The sequence below is a fragment of the Trichogramma pretiosum genome, unplaced genomic scaffold (assembly GCF_000599845.2).
Source record: "Trichogramma pretiosum strain Unisexual culture from Peru unplaced genomic scaffold, Tpre_2.0 scaffold12, whole genome shotgun sequence".
In the NCBI taxonomy this organism is placed as follows: Eukaryota; Metazoa; Arthropoda; class Insecta; order Hymenoptera; family Trichogrammatidae; genus Trichogramma; species Trichogramma pretiosum.
This window is the reverse complement of record NW_019641690.1, coordinates 825135-836236: the sequence shown is the minus strand read 5'-3', so window position 1 is coordinate 836236 and position 11102 is coordinate 825135. Positions and strand designations below refer to the sequence as shown.

The window sequence follows — 11102 nt, the reverse complement described above, 5'->3', positions numbered from 1 at the left end:
AGAAAGAGAGCGCGTGCTATACGAGAGCGTCGAGAGCCATCGAAGTACGTAGCGCGTGGAGCTCGAGTTCGGTAGGGAGGTCCCCGGCAGTCCTCCAACCAGAAGACGCGAGACCGAGACAGCGGGAGACGAAGCGCCAGACAGACACAACGATTTTGAGCACTAAGGTAGTGGCTTACTACTCTACGACCTACCGTCCGACGGTTCAACTACTACTATTCAACTGCTCTGCTGCTGCTGCTGCTGCTATACTGCTCCTGCTTCTGCCGCTGCTGCTGCTGCTGCCGTTGCCGCTGCCACTGCCACTGCTACCAAGTATTCTGGCACCGGTCAGCCGACGTTTTATTCAGTCGACGCCGCGCTTCCATACGGACCAGACCCTCTTGCGTACAATTCGCACACACCCAACAAACAACTGCTCGAGTTGTCACAGTTCTCGTTCACAGTTTTGCATTCGGTTTGCTTTGCCAACGGTTTTATCGCAAAAATATTGCAACGTGAATTCGTGTCAATTGACTGAAATTGGTCGATTGAGTGGTGAACTAGTGTTGAAAGCTGCAAGTGTGCTTCAAGTTTCCACAAGTTTGCTCGCACAGCTGCGCTCGATTGGACACGACTCCGCTGCTCGGAGTCCAATCTAAATTTGCGCTAATCGAGTGTCAGTTTTAGCCACACGCAATTATCTCATTGCTGGATTATCTCAGGAGGCAAGGAGAAAAGAATCGACGCTCGTAAGACTCGTAAGTAGCGCTGAGGACATTTAATCTTCGTACGAATGGATGTGCGCATTATTTTGTAATTTGGAGCGCGAGTGACTGAACGATCGAGCGGATTCGCGCATTAAAAGGGTGTGGCCCAACAGGTGGCTCGAGTAGTGGCTGAAAAACCGGTAGCCACGAGCAGCTTCTAACGCAAACAAACACTCACGGACTCGCAGGGCGTGCACAGTAGCTATACGGAAGCTACCGGTTGGCCCGATTGCTCCCCCTTTCAGTGCACGCGTACGCATTTCGCTGCGCTACTGGCGATACGCGTACCTATATAGTCGGTGGCAGCAGCAGTAGCAGTATAGCAGCCGTTGTGCACGGCTCCCTTCCACATTCGCTCGGCGAGGCCCTTGCGCGCTTGCTCGAGCCCTTTGATTCGCGATCGGCTCGGATCGTTTTATTTTTTTTCCCCGACTCGCTGCGTGCCTGGGCTCTGTGCGGCCGTAATTTCACGCGCGTGCCCTGGCTAATTTCTTCCCGTTGATCGATAATCGCGCCGCGAGTCGAGCCAACAGTGAGCTTCGCGACGATGCGGTATGAACGTGTAGTCGAGCCCGCCACGCGCGGAGACCTGGATTGCCATACGTCAGAAGCAGTTAGCCGCCAGAGTCGAGCGAATCGAGTGTGACAAGACTCGCGGCCGCAACGTCGGGCACGACGAGCCAGCGAGCCGTCGATGCGTTAATCGATCGAAACAAACCGACTTGCAATAATTGCCCATGAAAAACTTTCTAATCGTGCGGATCGTGCCATTACTTACGCATCGTACATACATAGATGCATAACGTAGGCAACTTTGCAGGCATTCCTAGCCGAGTTGAAAAGCATAAACGCAAAGAGGAAACGCACTTGCAGAAGCTGCATTAAGATAAATAAAATAAAAAAAGCAGCTGCAAAATGGCGAGGCAACTTCGTATGTGTCTTGGGTAGTCTCTCGTCGAGTACATCTGCTTTGTTGTTCACCAACCGCACACAGTAGCCACTGCACGCGCTACTCACTTTGTTGAGTCCTCTCCGACGAATGATGCATGCGCTTCTTTTGTGACATCCTGACGAGTCTCGATCTTTCGTCGCCAGTCCATTATACGTGAATTTTAAACTAACATAGCTCAAAGAAATTTTCGTCGAGGGCTCGTGGCTTTGTGCGTTCAACAGTTGTGGCACCTTTACACTGCGTTATTGTCGATGTAATAAAAGTTGAGCAAAATGCCTTTTGATGGCGTCGCCGTTTCGTTTTGCTTCTAGTTTTTTACTCGCATCGACGCGAGCGCATTCTCAAAAATATAATTACATCGTTCGAAACGATTCATAAAGTTTGCTTGATTTTATTATCTAATATTTTTAACTAGAGTTATACTTAACGATTAACATCTTCATTTAATGCTCGTCAACTACTTTCGAATAAATAAAATAATGAAGCCGAGAACATATTTTTTTGTCAAAAATATAAATCAAAATTTCAACGCTCTTGCATACCTGGTGCAGAAGCACACACAGTTTTTTGAACAAAAAGATACTAGTATACTTGTATTGCTTTGCAGGAAGATTAACTTTTGTCGAAAAAGAAAGAAAAAGCTGCAGGTACGAAATAGTGACACATTAATTTGGTATTTGGCGAGTTCATAAAAAGATCGATTTCCCGGCAGTCGGAGCTGATATTATAACGAGCGAGCCACCCGCGGTGAGATAATGGGCGGAATTTATAACATTCGCGCAGCATAGCCCATTCAGGGTCTCTTTGTCTCTCGGCTTCGCGCGTCTCGTTTGCATTTTGTGTGCAAATATTGGACTTGGATGCCGCATCTGATTAATAGCGGTTTCCTCGGTTCACCTTCTAGCGCGAGCATTTGTCTATTCGACCAACGTTTATGGGGACCCGTACCTCGTTGCCAACTCGTTATTGTGCACAATAAGAAAGATGTATTGTTTATCGCTGCGTGCGAGTGTGCGTGCGAGTATGGGTTGTTTTTTCCATAAAATTATTTTCAAGGCATCTCTCTGAAATCGAAATTACAGCCACTCGTTGGAACGCGCAATGCGTATTTATTTATGGACTGTATTTGACGACAAAGAGCGAACGCACTTGAAAGTGGTTGTAAACGATGGCAAAAAGCTTATTGTATAGCGTATGAATTGAAAGAAATGAAAATTTGATCGTGTTGACAGGTCTTGTCAGAGCGACAGTGAGCGATCTAACGGACGAGCGTATCGTCATCGAGCATCGGACAGACAGCGACGGTGCGCGCTGATTCAGTAGCGAATCGGGAATCCGATCGATTCGATTTTTCGAGGCAACCGAGAAGGAAAAACATTCGCCAAGATGTTCGCGATAATGCCCATGGAGACGGAAGGTCACGGCCGGGAGTTCGGCCGTCGACAGAAGATGCGCGCCAAGTGCACCGTGGAGTTCGTCTGCAAGTACTGCCAGCGGCGCTTCACCAAACCCTACAACCTCATGATCCACGAGCGCAGCCACAAGGACGACGTGACATTTACCTGCGAGGTCTGCGGAAAATCCTTCAAACGACAGGACAACCTCAAACAACACAGGTAAGAATGAGTTCGAATGAAATATCATCACTTCTCCAGACTTTTAGCTAACATCTATTATAGCTAGCGCCTCTCTGTCTACGAGGCAATAATCCACCTTTTGTTTCTTCGCTCCTCTTTACTGCTACTTAACTTTTCGCGGCGGCCCATCGGTTTTTGTTGGCCATTTGCATGCGAGCAACAAAAAAAGTCTCTACCGGTCGAATCTCGGTGGAACGCGAGCGCGTCGCTGAACGAGTACGCGCGAGAGGAAATTGTCGTATAGGCAACGCTCGACGACGACCGATTCGCCGGTGCAGCTCGATTCTCTGCTCGTAATGTAACCTTGTGCATATTTTACTCATGCAAAAGCGCGAGCAGCCGAAGGAAGTGCACGACAATGTGCACCGTGCGTATGATCAATAGTTATTATTTTCCATCCGCGACACACAGCTCGAGCGAGCGAGAGAATAACCGGGTTTCAACTTCTTTTCGCAATATTGCATGTACGCATTCTTCTTCGTTTTTTTTTCGCGGAATATGATTGTCGGACAATTAAAAGTGGCAACTTTGAACAGTGACTACTGCCGCCTGGGCTCTTTAATGTCTGCACAAAACCAATAAAGTCGTGAATTTTGCGTGTATTATACGAGCTCTATTTGTAATTTTGACGCCAGCCAAATTTGGTCCGTTCCACTGGATTCAATTTGAACGTCTATTTTGCGAAATAAACTTAGACAATTGGTAAATTTATTTTCGGTACATTCAACTCGGTACTTTGTGTCAAAAACAGAATGGAAATTTTTCCAAAACATCGAATGATGAGTAAAAAAATAAAAAATTAATAGATGACTTATTTTTTTCGTTTATTCTGACCGAAATATCGGATGATTTTGTAAATTACGTCATGCACTGTTTGAATGTTCAAGTTTGATTCAAGTATAAAAAAGTTATTGAACAACAATTTTTACGGGAAATTGCATTGATCATTTACAGGATGAATCTTTTTAAACCTTGCATTGACGGTCTAGTCGAAGCAAAATGTTGCATTAAAGTATCCTGGATTAATAAGCGTAAGGACATAAAAAAAACCTCACTAGTATGTAATTAGATTTGATTATGCGTGATCACGTCATAGGATCGTGCAAACAAATTATTTAATTGCATTACGCGGTTGTATGTTTACTCATGGCTCGAAAGAAATGAAAAAATTAATGAATCAATTTCAAAAATTGCACTTTATAACTACGGTGAAGTTGATATGCGATTCGAATAATTTTGGATACATCAAATAATTTTGATTTGTATTTGAATAATTATCAATGATCGAACGAATATGAAAAAATATTTTTTTCAAACATGTCGACTATTCGATAATATCGATCGTGGCTCATTCAAGCAATTACTACAGTTATTAAGGCAATTTCATGCGATGCAAAACTACCGCTGCTATCGAGTAAAAAATTGTAATCACGTTTGAATCAATGCAAGCGTATTTAATCGAAAAAAAAAATAATGCGCATGTAGCGTGTAACTTTATTTATATTTACTCTCCGCAACGAGGCAGATTATTCGGGCTAGTGTATAGATGTACGAAAAAGTGCTTGGTGAGAAAATGGTCCGAAAATTGATCGCAAGAGCACCAACGGCGAATCTCTCCGTAGCCGCCGGGGGCATTACGCTGCATTACGAACGCTTGGCAGCATCTAGTTAATGATAATACTTTGCTCGGCCTACAAATCACGGGAGTAACTCGTCGAGTCTCGCATTTAAAGGATCGTGGCCGCGCGCACGATCAACAGGTGAACTCGCTTCTCGCGACTCACACGCGCGCACGAGGCGGACTCGAGTCGAGAGACGGTGTGAACGAAGCGAGCGAGTTTGCTTGCATATAATGCGTCATGCCTTTGCTCTTTCTCTCTCTCTCTTTCTCTTTCGTATAGTATGTAACACACGCGATCGGCACGCACGAAGCGAGCGCACCTATACAGGATATGGTCAATTTGGCGCGTGTACGCCGTGGTGCCTCATGCGCACGCACAGAGAGATCACCACCCCACTGATGTTTATACTAATGGATACGCAGCAAGCTCTATTTTTTCTAATTTGCCCTGCTCTTGTTTTTTGTTTCTGTTCTGTTGTAGATGTGGGTGGCGGTGAGCGGGAGCTCGTTGTTCGCACTGACCTCCTGCCCGGCACCACCGATTCGATCTCTCTCTCTCTCTACGCGATCTCAGGTACTCTCTCGAGCCGCAGAGAGCCTGCACACACGCTAGATTAAAGTACACACGAAATATTACGATCTATTAAGTGCACTCGAGTCGACGAAGCTCGAGCGAACGCCGACCACAGTTCTTTTTTTTTTCACTTGTGTAACTTGTTGCAACTCTCATCCGTAAATCGCATCCGCCCCAATATTGTCCATCACACATCACAACATACACACAATGTCATCCGCATGTTGTCTCTGCACTCATTACGCGCTGCTGCTTGTTGTTATGCACTTAGCACCGATCCGCGCGCTTTTTCTTTTTTCATTCATTTTGCAGTGCCGCGAGCTTTAATCGCGATCGCTTGAAAGCACGACGATGACCGCGCGCATGCATCGATTGGCACAATTTACATCGGAGCCAGCGGACTTTTCGGTTCACTTGACCGCCTGGTTTATGCAGATACGACGTTATACGCTTCATGCCTCGGTACCCGCAATTCCCCGCTGTACACGCACACTTGCGTACGATTGCTGCTAGTACGTTCGATCGCCCCGCATGCCACTAACCAACTTGATTTCTCAACTAAACGCGTTCCGTTGCTGCTTTGCGCTAAAGCCATACACGCTTGCATATATACAAATATAAATATATTTAGGTACGAGTGCGCAATGTTTATTGCAGAGAATCGAAAGCCGACGCTGGAGCGTGGACGTGGAAAAGAGCTGCAACTGCTTCGTCGAGCGTACTCTCGTTTCGATAGCGATTTGATCGCTGTGACATTAATACATTTGACTGTTGATTGTTTAAGCATAGGCCAAGTTTTTACACGCTTCACAGAGAAAGTTTAGCGAGCAAAGCTTGGTCTCTCTCTATAAAGTAATGAATGAACGCTCGAGAGCAGTTGCAGAATTTTATCATCGAGCCGATCCACGATTCCATAATTTAATCACGTTTATGTTCACCATTCATTCATCTTCGAGGGACTGAATATTTTCAACTAATGCACTTTCATTTTTCCAACTAAGCTATACTCACAAAATTATGCTATCATTTCTTCAATATCTATACGCAATAAAGGAGAATTACATAAAATGCCAGAGCTTGTAAAAGGCCTTATCTCACCTGTCGTTTTGTCACAATATTTGTTCCAGGAGCATACACTCCGTTCCTTACAAGGGTTCCAACGGCTATTCAAATGGCTATTCGAGTGGCTACTCTAGGTACTAGAAGCCATCCGGCCGACACGGCAGTGTCTCCTCCCGATTAATCCCATGAAATCTACCGCCTCCCCCCTCGATCCTTCAAAGTAATTTGTAGATAATTTTTGTCTTGTCATAAATCAGAGCTCGCGCGTCGTTGCGAGGGCATCGAGTCTCGCGTGCGCGTGGGTGTATATTTATGTAAAAAAAAAAATAAGTGTACGTAATAAAAATACAGTGATGTTCGCTCGCGGGCTAGAGTTGTATTCGCCACGCGCGTCTCGATCCTCGCGCTTTTTCCGCAAGTACGCCACAACAGCGCGGGCGAAAAAAAGCGCGAGCGATCGAGACGCCTGCGCGCTCGAGAACGTCGCGCATGCACTTACCGAGTATAATATTCAAGACTTAGGGGTACCAGGGCCGGTCGACCCGAGCGCCGACCGGCCGAATCCCGCTTCCTCGCTAGTCCAGCAGTCCCCTTTTCTCCTTCGACTCCCTCATTCTCTTCCCTTGTGTGTCTATCATATTGTGCAGTCTCGGCCTAGAACGCTGGCTTTTAGTCGCGCGACACTCCTCGACGCTTTGGCTCGGCATGGACTCTCAAATTCTTGCTAAACTACCCCCTCGCCTCCTATGCTCATCGTCATGTCACGATAAACAACAACAACTACAACTACAACAACAACAACATCAACAACAACATCATACACATCCCCGAGCGCATTGCATCGGCCCGACGATCTAGCGACGATGCACCGAGACAAAAGCTCAGCGGCGCATTATAGCCCAGGCGAGCGGCGGCGAATCTCCAGAGAGAAAAGAAACAACGAGAGGAGCTCACGTGAGCCAAGAGTAGTCCTGTGAAGAGGCCCTTACGAAGGAATCGGACAATTTACATTGCTGGAGGGAGGCGAGAGTGAGAAGAGCTACCGTGGCACGCGCAAAGTGATTCGCAACACCGGATTACCGACGGGACACGCCCAGAAGCCGCCGGCGACACCGAAGCGAGGAGCCTCTTCTCTCTTTTACTCTCTCTCTCTCTCTCTCTCGCTCTCCGCTCGATTGCATGCGTGCCTTACATCGGTGGCTTGCGAGCACGCGCGTCTGCCTCTCCTGCTGCTGCTGCTGCTCCTTCCGCACGTGCGGTGCATCGTGTGCAGTGTGCAGTAATTCACGAGGGCTAACAACGTCGGCCTGGGCAATCTTGGCTCGAGAGCGCCGAGCAGCGATGGGTGATCGAGAAGAACGACGCGTGTGTGCGACGGCCGCAGCAGCTTTGCGCTTCGTAATTCGGCACATCGGGTGCTCTCGACGTTCGACGCTCGACGCTTCCACGCACGCCGATTCGTCGATCGCGGAGCAAACGACCGCAGCAAAACTACCTTGTATACTGTACGGCGCCGTGCAAAATTTCCTTGTCTCGTTACGTGTGTGAATATATGTATTATGTGTCTGAGTGCGTATATAGTGTTGTAAGTATTTGTGAGTACGAGGAAATATATATCGAGATGATTATTGCGTCACGCATCGTTCGAGGCAAAAGTAATATATGTTATATATTATACACGTGTACGCGGCCTATCGGGTCATGGGCCTATTTAGCGAAGCGATGGCTGCGGCCTCTCGATTTTCTCGCGTCGAGAGTCGGCCTTTTTAGCTTTCCAAAACTTTTGGGCGCTTTGCAATCAACATTGTACATTTTCATTAGAATTTTATCATTATTTCCTTTTTGTACTTAACTATATATGTCTCTTTAACGATTGCTTCATTCGTGATTTAACTTGTTTTTGATGTGAAACATCTATTCGCGTTTTTTTTTCAATCCTTTCGAATCTTACAACGAAATGAGACTGCAGTCGTGCTTTGTACATAGCTTCAATTTACAACAGTTCTAATTAAAAACTATTACTGAAGTAATTATTAATATCATCAGTATCATTATTATCATTATTTTTGTAGTTATAATAAGTATCTTTACTCTCACTATTTTTAGAAATATAATATTATATAATAGCGAATATATTATCTATAAATAAATGAAAAAATAGAATATCACGAATACAAATGAATATATTATATAGAATATATATTTTAATTACCTAAATGAGTGTATGTTTGAACATGATGGACGCTAGAAAATTTTTAAGAAATTTATGTTATTCAGCCACACTTTGTTGTATATTGAATTTTTCGGGACAAACGAACGCGAAAATTTCGTTATTCTAATGGAATAATGATTCACTTTTGCTATCAAAGTATTTCGTATAATGACGAATACCAATGACTATTGTTATCGCTTACTACGTTCTAAAGTAAGTTTTCATTTTATACCCAAAAAAAATTTATGGATTTAAATGATAAAAATGTATACAACAGTTGGCTTATTGTTAAACCATCAACCAACAAAATTTTGTAATTCATGCGAAGCAGACAAACAATTTTTTATGGATTTTTCCTCTGCGATAATAGACCAATAAAAAATTCGCCAAATCGTAGAACGAATAAATTGAGTTACAACGAATATATTTCATTACCTATTCCTATATTTTTCCTTCATAGAGAAACTATGATATTTTTTCAGAATTGCTGTGGCAAAAATATCTTATTTATTTGAGTCTAAACACAATTGAGTAATGTTTTTTTAATCTAAAAATTGCAATGCGATTCGGGAAATAACGTAAAATAATTTCTCACATAAAATTAATAAACTATATATTTATGCACCCATTTTGCTATGTTCGTGAGTTATTCAATTTTCTTGAACCGATTCGAGTTATCAAAAAGTATTACAATGCAAAATATTTAATTAGTACCACAGTAATAAGTTTACATTGCATACAGTTTCACTGAAATTTAAAAAATATAACTCCATCATATTGGACATCTGAAAAATAACTAATTGGTATGAGTTCTAAAGTACGTAACTGAAGTTACTGCAACTGTAACTCAACCATGAAAATATTCAACAATTTAATTCCATAGGTTGACTCTGGCTGCATTAATAACAGTAAATATCAAGGTGAGTTTAAAGTAGTACTCGGAACAAAAAAAAAAGAGAAGACAATGGAGGATGCATGACGAACAAAGCAACAATCTGCATGTTTTGGTGATTCACACAGAGCAAATTCACGCGCTCGAAGCGCAGTGAGGATGTGAATCTAATTGATGATTGTTTTACCATGCCTGATATTTCGCTTTTCAATAGCAACTTCAAGAGATGTTTCACTCCTATTTTGGTGTAATTGTATTCTAATAGCAATACACTGGATCAAACAACGCTTCAATAGCTTTTTTCTATAATGAACTTGCACCATTCCATATTTTATGAGCCACTGTTTTTCAATAACTTCAATGAACTTACATTCATACTCAAATAATAGCAACATTCTAACACATATACGGATACTTATAGAATGTTGAAATTATAAATAAATTAGCTTTGTGTAAGAATTGAAAAATATAGTAATTCCAATTGAAAACTCTGTTAAAAACTAGAATTCTTTAAATCTCATCATGTAAAATTATAATTATATAAGAAATACCTTTTATGGTGTCAATATAACAGGATCTTTTTGTCATTGTAAATTATAATTAATAATGACATTGATGTAGTGTAGTACAAATCTTTATGAGCTGTAAAAAAAAAGAATGTTTTTTTTTTTAAATTTTATTGAATTTAATTGAGCACAAAAGTGAAAATTTGTATTTCTAGTAACTTACAATCACTTGATGAATCTATTCCAAACTGATAAGATCCACAAATAGCTATGAACGGAATTTGTGGTACCTTAGGCACCACATTCTTATAGCTATTATTCACTGTTTTATTATTAGGATTAACTGGACTAAATGGTATACATAGTGAGCCGATACTTTCTTAAAATTTAATAACTAAGCGACTTGTAACTTGTAGTTTTACATTACTTTTATCAATTTTTGTTGACCAAGATGATAAATTTTGTCGAGATATGCTTGTAGCAACCAGGGATGTTTGAGAATCAACCAAGAATACATTAAAAACACCACCCCATGATGTCAACAATTTTGTCTGAACCTATAAACAAAATTGTTTCTTTCATGTAAAATTGATTGTAGGTTCAAATCACATACAATTAATAGAATAAATTTTTACTTTTTTTTTATACGTCTAAGTATTTGAATTAATGCTGCAAATGTACATGAATTCCTATTCCAGTAAAAAAGTATATTTATTTTAGTCTCACTTTCATCAGTTCCTAATTCATGAATAACATTTCTTAATGTCTTCATTTTCTTGATATTTACACTTGCGAGGTCAAGTCACAATCTTTTTGTAGTAGAATATTCGCAAGATATATATGTAGCCGTCAAGGAATCTAATCCACTAATTATTTTAATATGAGTGCCAGCTGCTT

The 11102-nt window shown here is 42.2% G+C and overlaps 1 protein-coding gene across 2 annotated transcripts; it reads left to right on the top strand.

Annotated features, from left to right (window-relative positions):
• Positions 1–201: 201 nt before the first annotated feature.
• LOC106649849 (protein drumstick) lies at positions 202–9208 on the top strand. Of its 2 annotated transcripts, none has more exons than XM_014367517.2 (3): positions 202–740; positions 2934–3317; positions 6661–9208. In XM_014367517.2, exons 2-3 carry the CDS (start codon positions 3088–3090, stop codon positions 6734–6736), a joined length of 306 nt encoding a protein of 101 aa, XP_014223003.1. In that variant the 5' UTR covers positions 202–740; positions 2934–3087; the 3' UTR covers positions 6737–9208. The 2 variants fall into 2 exon arrangements, with proteins under 2 accessions (XP_014223003.1, XP_014223004.1); XM_014367518.2 differs by having other exon boundaries at positions 5441–6753.
• Positions 9209–11102: the final 1894 nt, after the last annotated feature.

Bases quoted from the DNA above. Each gene is read 5' to 3' on its own strand.
- LOC106649849 (XM_014367517.2), top strand. From the start codon at position 3,088: ATGTTCGCGATAATGCCCATGGAGACGGAAGGTCACGGCCGGGAGTTC. The intron at 3,318-6,660 runs GTAAGAATGAGT...TATTTGTTCCAG, and splicing joins GACAACCTCAAACAACACAG to GAGCATACACTCCGTTCCTT.